Source organism: Ciona intestinalis, unplaced genomic scaffold (genome assembly GCF_000224145.3).
Source record: "Ciona intestinalis unplaced genomic scaffold, KH HT000183.1, whole genome shotgun sequence".
Classification (NCBI taxonomy): Eukaryota; Metazoa; Chordata; class Ascidiacea; order Phlebobranchia; family Cionidae; genus Ciona; species Ciona intestinalis.
In genome coordinates, this window is record NW_004190505.1 from 34,429 (window position 1) to 48,378 (window position 13,950).

The following is a 13,950-nucleotide window of genomic DNA, read 5'->3' on the forward strand; positions in this document are numbered from 1 at the left end:
GTGACATTGTGGGCGTATGTGTCCTTGGGCAAGACACTCACGGAAATTGTTCCAACCCTGTGGTCACTAATGGGTTGTCCAAATTCTCAGCCATACAGAAAAATTACTCACAAAGTTACATACATGGTAACTTGTAAGCGGACACGAGGTGTTTGAAACTGAACACCGGTGTTATAACGACTGTCGTTATCCCGATATTAAGAAAGTTACATTTATTTAATTCTTCTTTAGTTGTTCCAACAGAATGTTCAAGCTTGGCGCAAACACGTTGTCCGTTCCCATGAGTTTATTCGCCGACAATCGTAAGCGATTATGCAACAAAGTACGAACAATCGATGTTCCAGAACATTCCATTGTTTTACTCCAAGGAGGGCAACAACAACAGCAAGATTCTACCGATCGTGACATCACATTCAGACAGGTATTGCTATTATGACGTACAATTAACGTGCGTGGCGGGGAATTTCCCCTCTAAATACGATATACATCAACCGAAACGTTTGACACTCAAGTACTTTTCACCCGAGCGTGTTTTACCGAATGTTTTTTTGATGCTAATTTCCTTCTCTTCGTTGTAATTATTAATCTTATTTTCGCTATCGTACTCGAAAAGATTAATTAGATATATATCGTGTCACCCCACCCCCACCCCCTTCCACAGGAATCCTTCTTCCAATGGTGTTTTGGTGTCAGCGAACCAGACTGCTTCGGTGCGATTGACGTCACATCCGGCAGATCCGTTCTCTTCGTACCAAAGCTGCCTGTTGAATACCGGGTGTGGATGGGGGAGATATTTCCACCAAGTCACTTCCAAGCTAAATATCGGGTTGATGACGTCATGTTTGTTAATGACGTAAGCACTTTTTAACTTTAATGGTTTATGACGTCATATATACAGTGACGTGGAGGTTACACAAGAAAAAATGAAATTTACTAAAAAAATATTTTTATTGAATATCACGTCGTATTCACCGTGACGTGTTACATTATATGACGTCATAGTAGCAGCGATGTAGATATTCCGCATTATGACGTCTTTGGTATTATTTACAGATGGTTGCCGTTCTACGTTCGATGGGGGCACGCGTTATTTTAACACTGGTAAGTAAATGAGATTTGTGACGTAACAATCGTGGTTGTTATGGTTCCGTGAATGTAGGAACGCGGATTAATATCCGATCGTGAAGGTTTGGGAATTGCCGGATCTATTTGCAGCAGGTATTACGTTGTTGCGCCCGCTTATTCATAGTAAACAAATGCCCGGTCGTAGTTGGTTAGGAGCATGCTTCTACTTAACAGTTTAGGGTTCGATGGCCGCGTTGTCGCTACCACGGGCAAGTATGTAACTAACCAACTACGACTCGGTGGTCATTAAAGGGTTGTCCCGATTGTCAATTATACAGGAAAGAATTACCCACCACGTTACATACGTAGTATAACTCATAAGCAGGCACCAGGTGTATAAAACGTAACAGCCGTGTTGAATGTCTTTGTTCACAACTTTAGCTGCAACAACTAACAATATACCCTCAGTTTCAAGGTGGACACCGAATCGTTACAGCCGGTGATCAGTGAATGTCGGGTGATCAAATCGAAGGAAGAAATCGACATTATTAGATACGTCAGTCGCGTCAGTAGCGAAGCGCATAAAGAGATCATGCGACGTATACGGCCGGGGTGGATGGAATACCAGGCTGAAAGGTGGGTGTATTTGTACAGTGTTGCCGGGTGTATTTGTACAGTGTTGCCGGGTGTATTTGTACAGTGTTGCCGGGTGTATTTGTACAGTGTTGCCGGGTGTATTTGTACAGTGTTGCCGGGTGTATTTGTACAGTGTTGCCGGGTGTATTTGTACAGTGTTGCCGGGTGTATTTGTACAGTGTTGCCAGGTGTATTTGTACAGTGTTGCCAGATGTATTTGTACATTGTTGCCAGGTGTATTTGTACAGTGTTACCAGGTGTATTTGTACAGTGTTGCCGGGTGTATTTGTACAGTGTTGCCAGGTGTATTTGTACAGTGTTGCTAGGTGTATTTGTACAGTGTTGCCGGGTGTATTTGTACAGTGTTGCCAGGTGTATTTGTACAGTGTTACCAGGTGTATTTGTACAGTGTTGCCGGGTGTATTTGTACAGTGTTGCTAGGTGTATTTGTACAGTGTTGCTAGGTGTATTTGTACAGTGTTTCTAGGTGTATTTGTACAGTGTTGCTAGGTGTATTTGTACAGTGTTGCTGGGTGTATTTGTACAGTGTTGCCAGGTGTATTTGTACAGTGTTACCAGGTGTATTTGTACAGTGTTGCCAGGTGTATTTGTACAGTGTTGCCCGGTGTATTTGTACAGTGTTACCAGGTGTATTTGTACAGTGTTGCCAGGTGTATTTGTACAGTGTTGCCGGGCATATTTGTACAGTGTTGCCGTATAAACAATTATCTTTTCCAGTCTTTTCCGACACTTGGTCCAAACCCACGGTGGTGGTAGGCACGTATTCTACGACTGCGTTGCATCGTCAGGTCCCAGGTGTGCCATCATGAACTACGGTAGAGCCACGTATCCCAATGATCATGTTATCGAAGATGGGACGCTATGGTGAGAATAGTTGTTTGTTACGTCACATACCTTCTGTATAACGTCACATTTTTCATATTCTAAATGGGAACTATGAGTATTCACTGGGTTCGGCAACCGTTCTTTAATTTAACACTTTTCCTAAAGTAGTTTTATCTGTAAACTATATTTTAACGATTGTCGTTTTGCTGCTAATTCCCTTCTCTTTGTTGTTTTAATTTATCTGATTTTTCGTATTTCGTATTCGAAGGGAGAAATCACTATATTATATTATATGCATCCGTACAATGTCCTTTGTGAGCTTTATGGCTTAAACACGCCATTATTTCAGCCCTCCAGGTAACTCATAAGTAACAATACCCTTTTATGACGTCACAGTTTGTTCGATATGAGCGGGGAATATTGTTGTTATGGTAGTGACATCACAAACACTTTTCCCGCCAATGGAAAATTCACAGAAGACCAGAAGGCGATCTACAATATCGTGTTGGAGGCGAACATGGCGGTGAAGGCAGTCATGCGGCCTGGTGGGTTGTTCTAACGTTATATAATATGATGGGGCAGGTTGGGACTAAATGCTGGGGCAGGATGGGACAAAATGGTGAGCAGGATGAGACATTATGGTGGGGCACAATGAGATAAAATGGTGGGGCAGGATGGGCCAAAATGATGGGGCAGGATGGGACAGTATGGTGGGGTAGTATGGGACAAAATGGTGGGGCAGGATGGGACAGTATGGTGGGGCAGGGTGGGACATTATAGTGGGGCATGATGGGACATTATGGTGGAGCAGAATGGGGCATGTTTCATTTTCTTTTGTTGCATATTTGGTTCTGAATAAAGAATATTTGCATGGAGGGGTAATGGCAGACATTGTAACATGGGTGTTCTGTTTCATATACACTCACTATAATAAGTTACTGCCGCGCGAGTTAAAAATAAGTTGCGTCTATTCAGTCATGTGATGCAGTGTTACGTCACAGGCGTAGGGTTGGTGGACCTCCACTTGATGGCGGAAAAGATCGTCTTGAAAGGATTGGTTAAACTTGGTGTGTTGCATGGTGACGTAGACGTGATGTCACAATCCCGTGTGGGCGGGGTGTTTATGCCCTTTGGCGTCGGCCATTTTGTGGGACTGAATCTTGTCGACGTGGGGGGTTACCCCAAGGTGGGTTTATATTCCATTGTTTTTAATCATTTCCTTAACTGGTTCATGTTGGTCATTTCTGAAAATCTTCGTTTCTACTTAATCGACGTTACATGAATCCACTCCATGCAACAGGGAGGACCACCACGTCGAACCGAGTATTCACTTAATCGATTACAAACCACCCGCCCAATGAAAGCTGGAATGGTGATCACTGTTGAACCAGGTCTTTACTTCCATAAGCCGGTAAGTGAAGATGACGTGTCACTCGGTTATGACGCAATAATTGAAAGATGACGTCACATATGTTTGTTCTATAGTTAATAGAAGACGCATTGAAAAATCCAGAGTTTGCAAAGTTTATTGACGTCACGCGACTACAACATTTCATGAACTTTGGTGGGGTAAGTTGTGGTAAAATATGACATCACGATGTATGACGTAAGGTTTTACGACGTCAGGTTCGCATCGAGGACATCGTCACCGTGAAGTCAGAAGGCATTGAAGTTTTGTCTCATTTACCACGTGACGTCGATGCAATCGAACAACTCATGCGTGAAGGGCGGGAAAACGAAGACGTATCATTGGCTGGCACCTTGCTACCCAGTGTTACGCAATAATAACAACCTTACACCTGACAACACTGGAAAAACTTGCAATTCGTCTGGCAACACTGCTTTTAATTCCATTGATTTTACTCACTCGATAATTGACTGGCAGCACTGCTTCGTAATTCGAGTTCAAAATCAACGTGACGTCATAGAGATTCCAGTATTTATTTACATCAACAATCAACATATTTAACCATCATAAAACACCAATATCGTGTCTGTGACGTCATCCTCTCTTCTGTTTTCCGCCCAAGAACCGAAGTCGCCGCACTCTTCGGGATTCCCCTTATATGCGAATGTGTTCAAACCGCCAACACACATCGATGAAGGGCGACACCCAGTGGACCTACATATTTAAAGTACATCTAATGCACAATATTCTACATATAACTCTACAAGTCCTGGGATTCAAGCCAGAGTTTGCGCGTTACCCCAACATTGTATATGCACATTCTATTTTATATGGGTGAGGTCCTACAGTGAGGCATGTCATGGGACCTGGGATTTAAACCAGAGTTGGTCCATTACCCCAACACCCAGGGTGCTATCATATGTACCATAGACAGTGAAGCCTGTCGCATTCTCGGTGGTATAATGTCACGAATACTTACTTAACCCCTGGGCACAGAGCACTTGGGAGCCCACGATTGCTGAAAGCTCGGAAATGAACGAAACCCGGCAGGAATGAAGCTCTTATGCTTAGTGGTATGGAATAGGTAAAAGCTGATTCCCCTTTTAGAAAGGTAACAGGAACCGCCAACGTTTCGGCGTCACTGCTACAAGTTTCTTCAACGTCCACTATGACGTAACAAACAAAGCCAAGCGTCAACAATACGTCATATATATGACGTCATCATTGCTTACCGTCCACGTTTTCGAGTTGTTCCGCCAACACACGAAGGGCCGCTGTGATTTGGGATTGTGTGATCTCACTTCCGGAAGTCTTGGACAACAATACGTATCTATGACGTCATAAAAGATTAGTTGATTGTTAACAGAGCTACCATTGTCTTACCCAACGACAATGTTTCTTAACGATCCAGACACGAGGTATTCATCATTCATGTTTTGGGTGTCGCCCGTCTCCCAAAGTGGTGTCGATACACTTGTCGGTCTATTTGAATTCCACGTGCCGCTTGTCTATGACGTAACACACACCAGTAAACACACAAACTACTTATCTGACGTCATAATCATACAATGTTTATATTCTTACGTCATAGATGTGAAAAAACACTTGCGCTGCGCTTGGGTCGCTCGCCCCACTGACGTGGTTCGCCTTGTAACTCAAAGTCAACCGGTTGGTTGATAACGAACCGGTAATAGTGGACACGGAACCGCTACCGTCTGCCCCCATGTTGCTTGTCACCTGCCAAAGCAATACTATCCCATACATACCAATAAACTATTATCATTAATGAGTTATCGAATGTGAACCTCGCACGTTTTAGCATGTGGGTGTTCTGTTTCATACACCTCATGCCAACTTACAAGTTACCACGTATGTAACTTATTTATCCTCGCATGGTGGGGCAACGACAGTCGTTATAACAAGGGTGTTCTGTTTCATACACCTCGTGTCTGCTTACAGGTTAACACGTATGTAACTTATGTATCCTCGCATGGCGGGGCAACGGCAGTCGTTATAACACGGGTGTTCTGTTTCATACACCTTGTGCCAGCTTACAAGTTACCACGTATGTAACTTTGTGGGTGATTACTTCCATCAAACCTTTAGCTTGAACGAGTTAATGGATCCACTGTTTCCTATCCACGCCAATGCAATAAACGGGTGACCTTCTTTCCAAGTCAATATTTCAACCCCATCCAAAAGATAACTCTCGCCGTAATACAAGAAAGACGACAGCGATCCTCCATTGATTGAATATTGAATCTGTAAAGATAAATACAACCTGTAATTTGGTTGGTGGTCGATTAATGGACGACCAGCCTTGAACTCGGTATCTTTGAGTCAAGCGCGCTAACCAACCATAGATATCATATATATATCTAATATCTCTGTAACCGCCCCACGGCGTAGGGCAAACCGTACCTTATTACCGGTGTCGAACACGTCACTTCCGCCATCGGATATGCAGTTTACCCTGTCACCGCTGCAGTCGTATGTGTATCTGTGAAAGCTTGGTATTGCTGCCACCATGCGGTTGGCTGAACTAACCACGCCCGCCATCAAGCGGTCAACAACATTTGTGTGTTTCTCTACAAATTATAAGAAAATCACAAAGGTCATACCATGGCATAATTTGTTGTTTTACTTTCAAAAACAGCAGCAAAGAAAATATTGTTTAAACAACTAAGAGATTACAGCAAACTAAATACAGTCGTTAAAACATCACGCTATGATTGAAATGCGTGGGAAGGAAGTCAAATAAACCGAATCCCATGATATATCTTTGTATCATCAACCAAACTATCAAAAGATTTCTTCCACATTTGTATTACAACGAACAACCAACGAAATAATCGAGTCTCACCTGGCACTTTTCGCAAGGGGTAACTATTTTTGAACAAACCATATAACGTGTTATATCGCTCTAAGAAGTTGTTGGTTGTTTTATATTGATATTTCGATCGTTGTTTAATTTGGTTCAGCGGTGTCTCGTTTGGAACATGCCACACCATGATATTTCTTGACTGTGATTTAAAAGTTTGCTAATTATTAAGTAAGTTGCAATTTATTTATTGATACAAACCCCCATATTAAAGTATCCAGGGTTTTTGTAATCTTGTGACGTCACAGATTCTACGTTTCCAAATGACGTCATACTCTCCCATGACGTAATACCTTTATAGCATTTGTTTGGTAAGAATGACAAAAATAAACATAGTCATTGAATGAACTTATTTGTCCTCACATGGCGGGGTAACAACAGTCGTTATAATACGGGTGTTCTGTTTCATACACCTCGTGCCTGCTTACAAGTTACCACGTATGTAACTTATTTATCCTCGCATGAGGGGGGCAAGGACAGTCGTTATAACACGGGTGTTCTGTTTCATACACCTCGTGCCCGCTTACAAGTTACCACGTACGTAACTGTGGGTGCCTTTTACGTCATAATAACCATAGTCACGTCACTTACCCACAGAACTGACGTTTCCCTCCTCACTCGACCATTTATCACCAAACGTACAATTCCCCAGGATATTGTTCTCATGTATACTGCCAACTAGTGACCAAGCTTTATCGTTTGATGACGTCATATCACAGTAAGTCTGTCGTGTGTGTGTGTTGATATTAAGGTTATTTTATTTATAATGTACAAATATATTTTGTAAACAGACTTATGGGGCAAGATGGTACGGATAGCACATAATATCCCATATTTCCCAAACATTTTTAAACAAATAACAACGCTCTTTTAGAGCCGTGCGGATACGGTTATATTATTCTGCAAATTGTTTGCAACCAAATGTTACGAAAAAAAAGTATGAAAACATGTCCCATTATACCCCATCATGAACCAGATTACCCCGCCCTACTTTATTGTGTTAATATTATTTGGGCAATTATGTTAATAGAAATCTTATAATCTACCTGGTATATACCGCCATCTTGTGACCGTATAGAATAGACGCCGTCTTCTACGATTCCTGCTCGTTGCAAATGTGAACAACTTGTTCCGGGGTTCACTGGGGTTCCTAAACTACCAGCGAATCCTAAAAACACAGTTTTAATCTTCTCAGTTAGTTGTTTCTACTTTATAATAATACTACCCTACCTTCCCCAGGTGGTCCAGCAACACCAGGTGGCCCTGCTGGTCCTCGGTCGCCCTAAAATTAAATATTGACCGAGTGAAACTTACCATACCTGTTTATTTTTCCTAAATATCGAAGATCGTATATTTATCATGAATTAAAACAATGCGGAGAATGAAATCAACAGTAAATCGACGGTCGTTAAAACACACAATGTATGAACAATTTATGGAAAGTAGCGACAGCAGGTAAAAAGCGTGTTCACCCAAACGTTTATAATATTTTGTATGACGTCACAATACGTACCGCTGGTCCCGCTTTCCCGGGTGGCCCCGCTTCACCACGTGATGATGACGCAAGCTGTAGACACAAAGTTAGTATGACGTCACAAACGTAATGACGTGATTGTTACGTCATACTCACCCCTGTTCTATCGTTACTACACGAACACGTACACGCGCCCATGTCTAAGGTATGACCGTTGATATAATGCAACATGCAAAGCATGAAGACAACGTATCGGAACATAATGGCTGAAACTGCTGGTAGACCAAACGCGAAAGTTAAATCGTCTTAATGCTCTTGTAGAAAGTAAACCAGAGTGGCTGCATTGCATTTATTTATATCGGACTCGAGGAAAATTCCCGACCAATATTTCCGCATTTAAATTCGGCATCCGAAATACCGGATACATGAATGAGTTTTGGATTAGTTTCGATCGACTAGTTTACGTCATTAGGAAATAATAAAAGCCTTAGTACCACCTCCGGTTAGGAATTGTATTGTTTAGCGATGCAGCGCAAAGTCACAAACATGGAATTGTAGTTGAATGTTTTCTTCACGCTGCTGATGCAATTCGTTACTACGCGATCGAGTTAGTTATTGTTTTGATTTTGATTTCATTAAAAAAAACTTTTTGTTGAGAAAAATAAGGAAACAAATTCTACCAATAATTCACAATAAACTGTTAAATTATGTCGATGGTATGTCGCTTACAGATGTTTATGTGCTTGCCCGGTGTGTGTTTTAATATATTTGAATTGTTGTCTATTAATAAAGTATCACCCCAAAGTCGTCATATATTAAATTCTAGAAATATTGGCCTCAATGCGCCCAAGTGTCCCGATTTCCCCCACTCTACTAAATAACTTACTCCCATCTAAGCCGCTGATCATTTGAATTCCATCATAAGAGTTCTTCGAACGCCTCAGTATGTATTGTATTCCCGTATAAAGTGATCGCACCTACAACGTTTCCATCGCTTCTCTTTGTTCTCGTGAATAAATCTGCATGCAACAACGTTTACTGGAAAGTAACTTAATCACCTGTCAATCAAAATGTTGATTCTACAAATTAATTTGAATTCACAAGCTACAGTATACGAATACAAACTCCCAGGTCGTCGAAAGTTGGATACCAAATATACATCTATAGCTGATGATAAATTGAATGCAAATTACATACAGAAGCCTCCTGAAACTAAATGTGGAAACGCGGGCATATAAGATACCGCAGATAAAGCCATCATTTCATCACAAGAAAGAAAATCATCATGAACCGTTGTGTTGCTCTTATTCTACTGGTCATTCTTCTGTCTCAAGTTGCGAATGGATGGAAAATTTGTTATGGTAAAATTTGCGTAAGTTTTGATGAAGACGGAGTTGAAGCTGTATTAAAGTAAGGGAATGAGCCTAATGTTTGGTGTGATGTAAACCTTTGTGTATCTAACACTTAACGAACTTAGTTCGGCAGTGTTACATTGGTTAAGGCATTTACCATTAGCCCAAATTTACGATGGGAAGCCAAGATGATGCTATGCCATTGTGGGTGCATGTAACATTGGGCAAAACATGTTAATTGCTTTAACCCAGTGGTCACTTATGGGTTATCTAAACGAAGATACAAAATCTCAACAAAAAAAAACAACGTGGTAACTCATAAGCGAACACAAGGTGTATGAAACAAAACACCCCTGTTATAACGACTGTCGTTGCCCCGCCATGCGAGGATAAATAGGTTGCATACGTGGTAACTTGTAAGCGGGCACGAGGTGTTTGAAACAGAACGCCCGTGTTATAACGACTGTTGTTGCCCCGCCATGCGTGGATAAATAAGTTACATCCATTCAACTTTACTCTGTTTAGAACGTCACTACAGGATTCAAACCTCGGTAAGTTGCGACGACATGTTTCACTCAGTGATTATTTATTTGTTGCGTTTAACATTAATTTTATTTATGTTTTTAAATAAGATAACCAAATGTAATTTAACTAAAGCATCGAAGAGAAGTGACCATTAGTTTTACAATGTGTAAAAATATAAAATCGTGGGCATTAAACATAACACCAATGTTGATTTATATTCCGCCTCAGACCAAAGCTTTGAGGAAATGCTTGGTGAAACTCAAATGATGAATGATCAAGGCGCTCGGGCGGGTTCTGTTTAAGCTTGAGGTATCAATAACTCGTGATCTTACAATTCGTTTGTATTGTGCTGTGGGGCAGGACGGGATACCGTTAGCGCATAACATCCCATATTTCCTGATCGTGTTTTGAAATAACGCCACTCTTTCAAAGTAGGCTGGTGAGGATATAGTTATATAATTCTGTGAATACTCTTTGTTTACCACTAAATGATAGGATGAGGAATAATAATGATACGTCCCATCTTACCCCAACCTACAATGTGGTTTAATTTAAATTTGTGTTTTCAGTCTTTTCTCATCGCATAAACCATGGACGGTTTCGAGCAAAGGAAATAAACAAAAAACAGTCAATGCCGTTTTTTTTTTTTATTGTGGTATATCGGGGTGGGGGAAGACGGGACACTTTTAGTTCCTAAATGAAGTAATGTAATTCATTTATCCTTGTATGGCGGAGCAACGACCATCGTTAGTACTACGTATATAACTTCGTGGGTGACGGCACTCGCACATTACGATATAATGCGGTAGTGGTAGCGAAAGCCTCGCAAACAAAGATACAGGGTTCAAGGCTCGGCAGCGCTACTATTATCGGCGTGTGACTTAGGGCAAGGCAATTATCGGTAAGTGATTTAACCCTGTGGTCACTAATGAGCAACATTCCGGTAAAATGAAACTGAACTTTTGCTGCCCAAGAATAAACGAACATTAGTCAGACAACTTATGTTACAGTTTTTATTCGTACAAATAACTAAATTGCTGTGGAAAGTGTGAAATAGAATAAAACATTACAGAAGTTGTGTATAATGATAATAATGTGCATTGTATGTCTATTGTTTTAACCATGGTTGAAATTGTAAGGTAATTCAGATAACAAAGAAATTCACAATATCGCAAGCTGGGTTCAAAGTATCTCAACTACTAGAACGCCGTGCCAGTCAACTTGAAATAGTTATCGACCTTTTGGAATGGCGCAATGCTGGGTTCTAATTGAAATCCAGAACTGGTTTATTAATCGTCATTCTGCTGAATGAAGAATGTGGGGTTAGTTATGCAGAGTTGCATATGTACAACAGAAGGCGCGTGTAAGCTTATTTACATCGCAGGGATCATTGAAGATTCTAAATTACCACCAGCAGGTCCGTGTCTTTATCACCTGGGAAACATGGAATATCGTTATACATGTTAACATAACTTTATTACTTCATAGCACTGTTTTTGTTGTTCACGTACAAGTTGTTTTGTTTGTTAGTTTAATTTTGGTTACGTTCTTTTTCACTATTTGTAGCCCCTGCGTTTCTTATCAATATTTTATTTACGCACGACTTGTTTTTTCCACTTGTTTAACGTTTCTGCGTTCTTTGCCCAAAGCATGATTGTTGCGTGTCACGTGCCGTGCACCGCGCGTTCCCTGCTTCTAGTTTTGAATGTTTCGGGCAGTTATCGTTGTACTGTGTCGGTAATAGGTTGTGTTATTCAGTTATTGTGAGCGAAATGTTGCATTGAGTCGTTAAGTGAGATTCGTACCCAGCTGTTGTGGTAATGTAACAGACAAGTGAGTTTTTCAAGTTAACTCGTTTCAGACTGCGTTTATTGAACTACATTTATAGTTAAGTCGCGTTTATTGCACGCCCCGCGATCGTTAAAGTAGTGTCCCAGATCACACCACCGTCATAAAACGTAACAATACATAGAAGTGTTCTTAAACAGGACACTTAGTTAGTTGTAAACATAAAACATGTAAAATGTTGCAATTATAATTAAAATGTTTAAATATTTGAATTATAAAATAAATATAAAAAGTGTTTTACCCTGGGCTGCTTCAAGGATTTGTGGCATGGCGTTTTGTTGTGGCATGGCGTTTTGTTGTGGCATGGCGTTTTGTGGTGGCATGGCGTTTTGTTGTGGCATGGCGTTTTGTTGTGGCATGGCGTTTTGTTGTGGCATGGCGTTTTGTTGTGGCATGGCGTTTTGTTGTGGCATGGCGTTTTGTTGTGGCATGGCGTTTTGTTGTGGCATGGCGTTTTGTTGTGGCATGGCGTTTTGTTGTGGCATGATGTTTTGTTGTGGTATTATAACTTGCCGGGGCATAATGTTTTGTGGCATTATAACTTGTGCTTGCATGGCATTTTGTTGCATTGGGACGATGGTTCCATTTGGCTGTTGAATGAAGCACAACTGACCGTCTGCACCTGCAAAATATATTATCAAACATTTGTGTGGAATTTGTAAATCCAAGTTGAATTGATAGAAACCTGTTGGTTGGGGAATGTTGTTCAATTGGATCTGGGGTTGAACACGTACGAAGCTTTGGTAGAATTCTGTGCTCTGGGTGTATGAAGGTGTTGGTTAAGTAGTTTAAGTTCCTACAGTGAGGCACGCCATGGGATCTGGGATTTTGGCCAGAGTTGGCCCATTACCCCAACATTGTATATGCACATTCTATTCCATATGGATGAGGTCCTACAGTGAGGCATGTCATGGAACCTGAAATTTAGACCAGAGTTGGCCCATTACCCCAACATTGTATATGCACATTCTATTCTATATGGGTGAGGTTCTACAGTGAGGCATGCCATGGGATCTGGGGTTTAGACCAGAGTTGGCCCATTACCCCAACATTGTATATGCACATTCTACTTTATATGGGTGAGGTTCTACAGTGAGGCACGCAATGGGACCTTGGATTGAGGCCAGAGTTTCGTCGACTGTCAAGCTACAGCAGGTTTAAATCAGTAAACTCTGCGTGAAAGCAAAAAAAGAAATAAAAAGAAAAGAAATGCAAACTTACCATTTTTCTGCAACAAGTTGTATTGCATGTCAGTGCAGCAGACACAATAAATAACACAAATTCCACCAAACCAAGTAAGCCAATGAGACAATGAATGATAGTGAGACCAGGAAAGGGTGATAGGGGAGGTGTGATGGGTGGAGTGGATAAGGTTGTCGTTCTCACGGTTGTCGTTTCATAATCAACAGATTCATCATTAAAATCGTTATAACCATTGTTGTAATCGTTGTTGAGATCATTGTTGTTGTACTGTGGAAACAGACATTCATGAAACTCAGATACAGAAGTAGCACTAACTAATCAAATACATAGGCAAAACTAACAAATGTAACTTTAAAAGTTATTTATACTTGCATGGCGGGGCAACGACATTCGCTATAACACAGGTGTTCTGTTTCATGCACCTCGTGCCCGCTTACAAGTTACCACGTATGTAACTTATTTATCCTCGCACGGCGGGGCAACGACAGTTGTTATAACACTGGTGTTCTGTTTCATACACCTCGTGCCCGCTTACAAGTTACCACGTATGTAACTTTGAAAAATGGGTTTTATATAATTTGTGCAAAATTTTAATAAAAGGTTGGGTTTCCAAAATGACAGATATGTAGTTTGTATTCGAAACTTTAGTTTGTTTATCATTATTTTATTATCTAGCCAAGTACTACTACATTTATATCATTTAGATTCATTG

At 40.9% G+C, this 13,950-nt stretch overlaps 3 protein-coding genes and 1 long non-coding RNA gene across 5 annotated transcripts in view; 2 read left to right on the forward strand and 2 right to left on the reverse strand.

The window, feature by feature from the left end:
• The first annotated feature begins 217 nt into the window (after positions 1-217).
• On the forward strand, positions 218-4,441 carry LOC100176825 (xaa-Pro dipeptidase-like). Its single transcript, XM_002130496.4, has 11 exons — positions 218-421; positions 662-853; positions 1,054-1,101; positions 1,160-1,218; positions 1,534-1,701; positions 2,440-2,586; positions 2,944-3,092; positions 3,549-3,733; positions 3,848-3,958; positions 4,033-4,116; positions 4,174-4,441. The coding sequence occupies exons 1-11, from the start codon at positions 245-247 to the stop codon at positions 4,330-4,332; spliced, it is 1,479 nt and encodes a 492-aa protein (XP_002130532.1). The 5' UTR covers positions 218-244; the 3' UTR covers positions 4,333-4,441.
• A 28-nt stretch (positions 4,442-4,469) lies between these two features.
• LOC100179146 lies at positions 4,470-8,653 on the reverse strand. Its single transcript, XM_002130721.4, has 14 exons — positions 8,467-8,653; positions 8,350-8,403; positions 8,067-8,118; positions 7,883-8,004; positions 7,428-7,560; positions 7,038-7,129; positions 6,819-6,978; positions 6,377-6,543; positions 6,056-6,217; positions 5,540-5,692; positions 5,339-5,463; positions 5,188-5,285; positions 4,935-5,121; positions 4,470-4,669 (listed from the first exon to the last, which is right to left on the reverse strand). Exons 1-14 carry the CDS (start codon positions 8,569-8,571, stop codon positions 4,513-4,515), a joined length of 1,767 nt encoding a protein of 588 aa, XP_002130757.1. The 5' UTR covers positions 8,572-8,653; the 3' UTR covers positions 4,470-4,512.
• Positions 8,654-9,503: 850 nt separating this feature from the next.
• LOC104265350 lies at positions 9,504-10,819 on the forward strand. The gene is made up of 4 exons (XR_717108.3): positions 9,504-9,720; positions 10,188-10,213; positions 10,416-10,496; positions 10,757-10,819. It is a non-coding gene; the product is annotated as an uncharacterized LOC104265350 (long non-coding RNA).
• Positions 10,820-11,186: 367 nt separating this feature from the next.
• LOC100187041 overlaps positions 11,187-13,950 on the reverse strand; it is a 6,250-nt gene continuing 3,486 nt past the window's right edge. The window contains exons 5-8 of one of the 2 annotated variants that reach the window (XM_009859141.3): positions 13,257-13,505; positions 12,721-12,793; positions 12,277-12,657; positions 11,187-11,621 (exon numbers count right to left, since the gene is read on the reverse strand). In XM_009859141.3, coding sequence (XP_009857443.1) covers positions 11,587-11,621; positions 12,277-12,657; positions 12,721-12,793; positions 13,257-13,505 — 738 coding nt within the window. In that variant the 3' untranslated portion in view covers positions 11,187-11,586. The remainder of the gene's footprint in view (positions 11,622-12,276; positions 12,658-12,720; positions 12,794-13,256; positions 13,506-13,950) is intronic. The other variant, XM_018816359.2, reaches the window with a different exon arrangement.

Coding starts and splice junctions, on each gene's coding strand:
- LOC100179146 (XM_002130721.4), bottom strand. CDS start 8,571: ATGTTCCGATACGTTGTCTTCATGCTTTGCATGTTGCATTATATCAAC. Junction 7,561..7,882: donor AAGATGGCGGTATATACCAG/GTAGATTATAAG, acceptor CACACACGACAG/ACTTACTGTGATATGACGTC. Junction 6,979..7,037: donor CTGGATACTTTAATATGGGG/GTTTGTATCAAT, acceptor TTTAAATCACAG/TCAAGAAATATCATGGTGTG.
- LOC100176825 (XM_002130496.4), top strand. CDS start 245: ATGTTCAAGCTTGGCGCAAACACGTTGTCCGTTCCCATGAGTTTATTC. Junction 3,093..3,548: donor GAAGGCAGTCATGCGGCCTG/GTGGGTTGTTCT, acceptor GTTACGTCACAG/GCGTAGGGTTGGTGGACCTC. Junction 3,734..3,847: donor ACGTGGGGGGTTACCCCAAG/GTGGGTTTATAT, acceptor TCCATGCAACAG/GGAGGACCACCACGTCGAAC.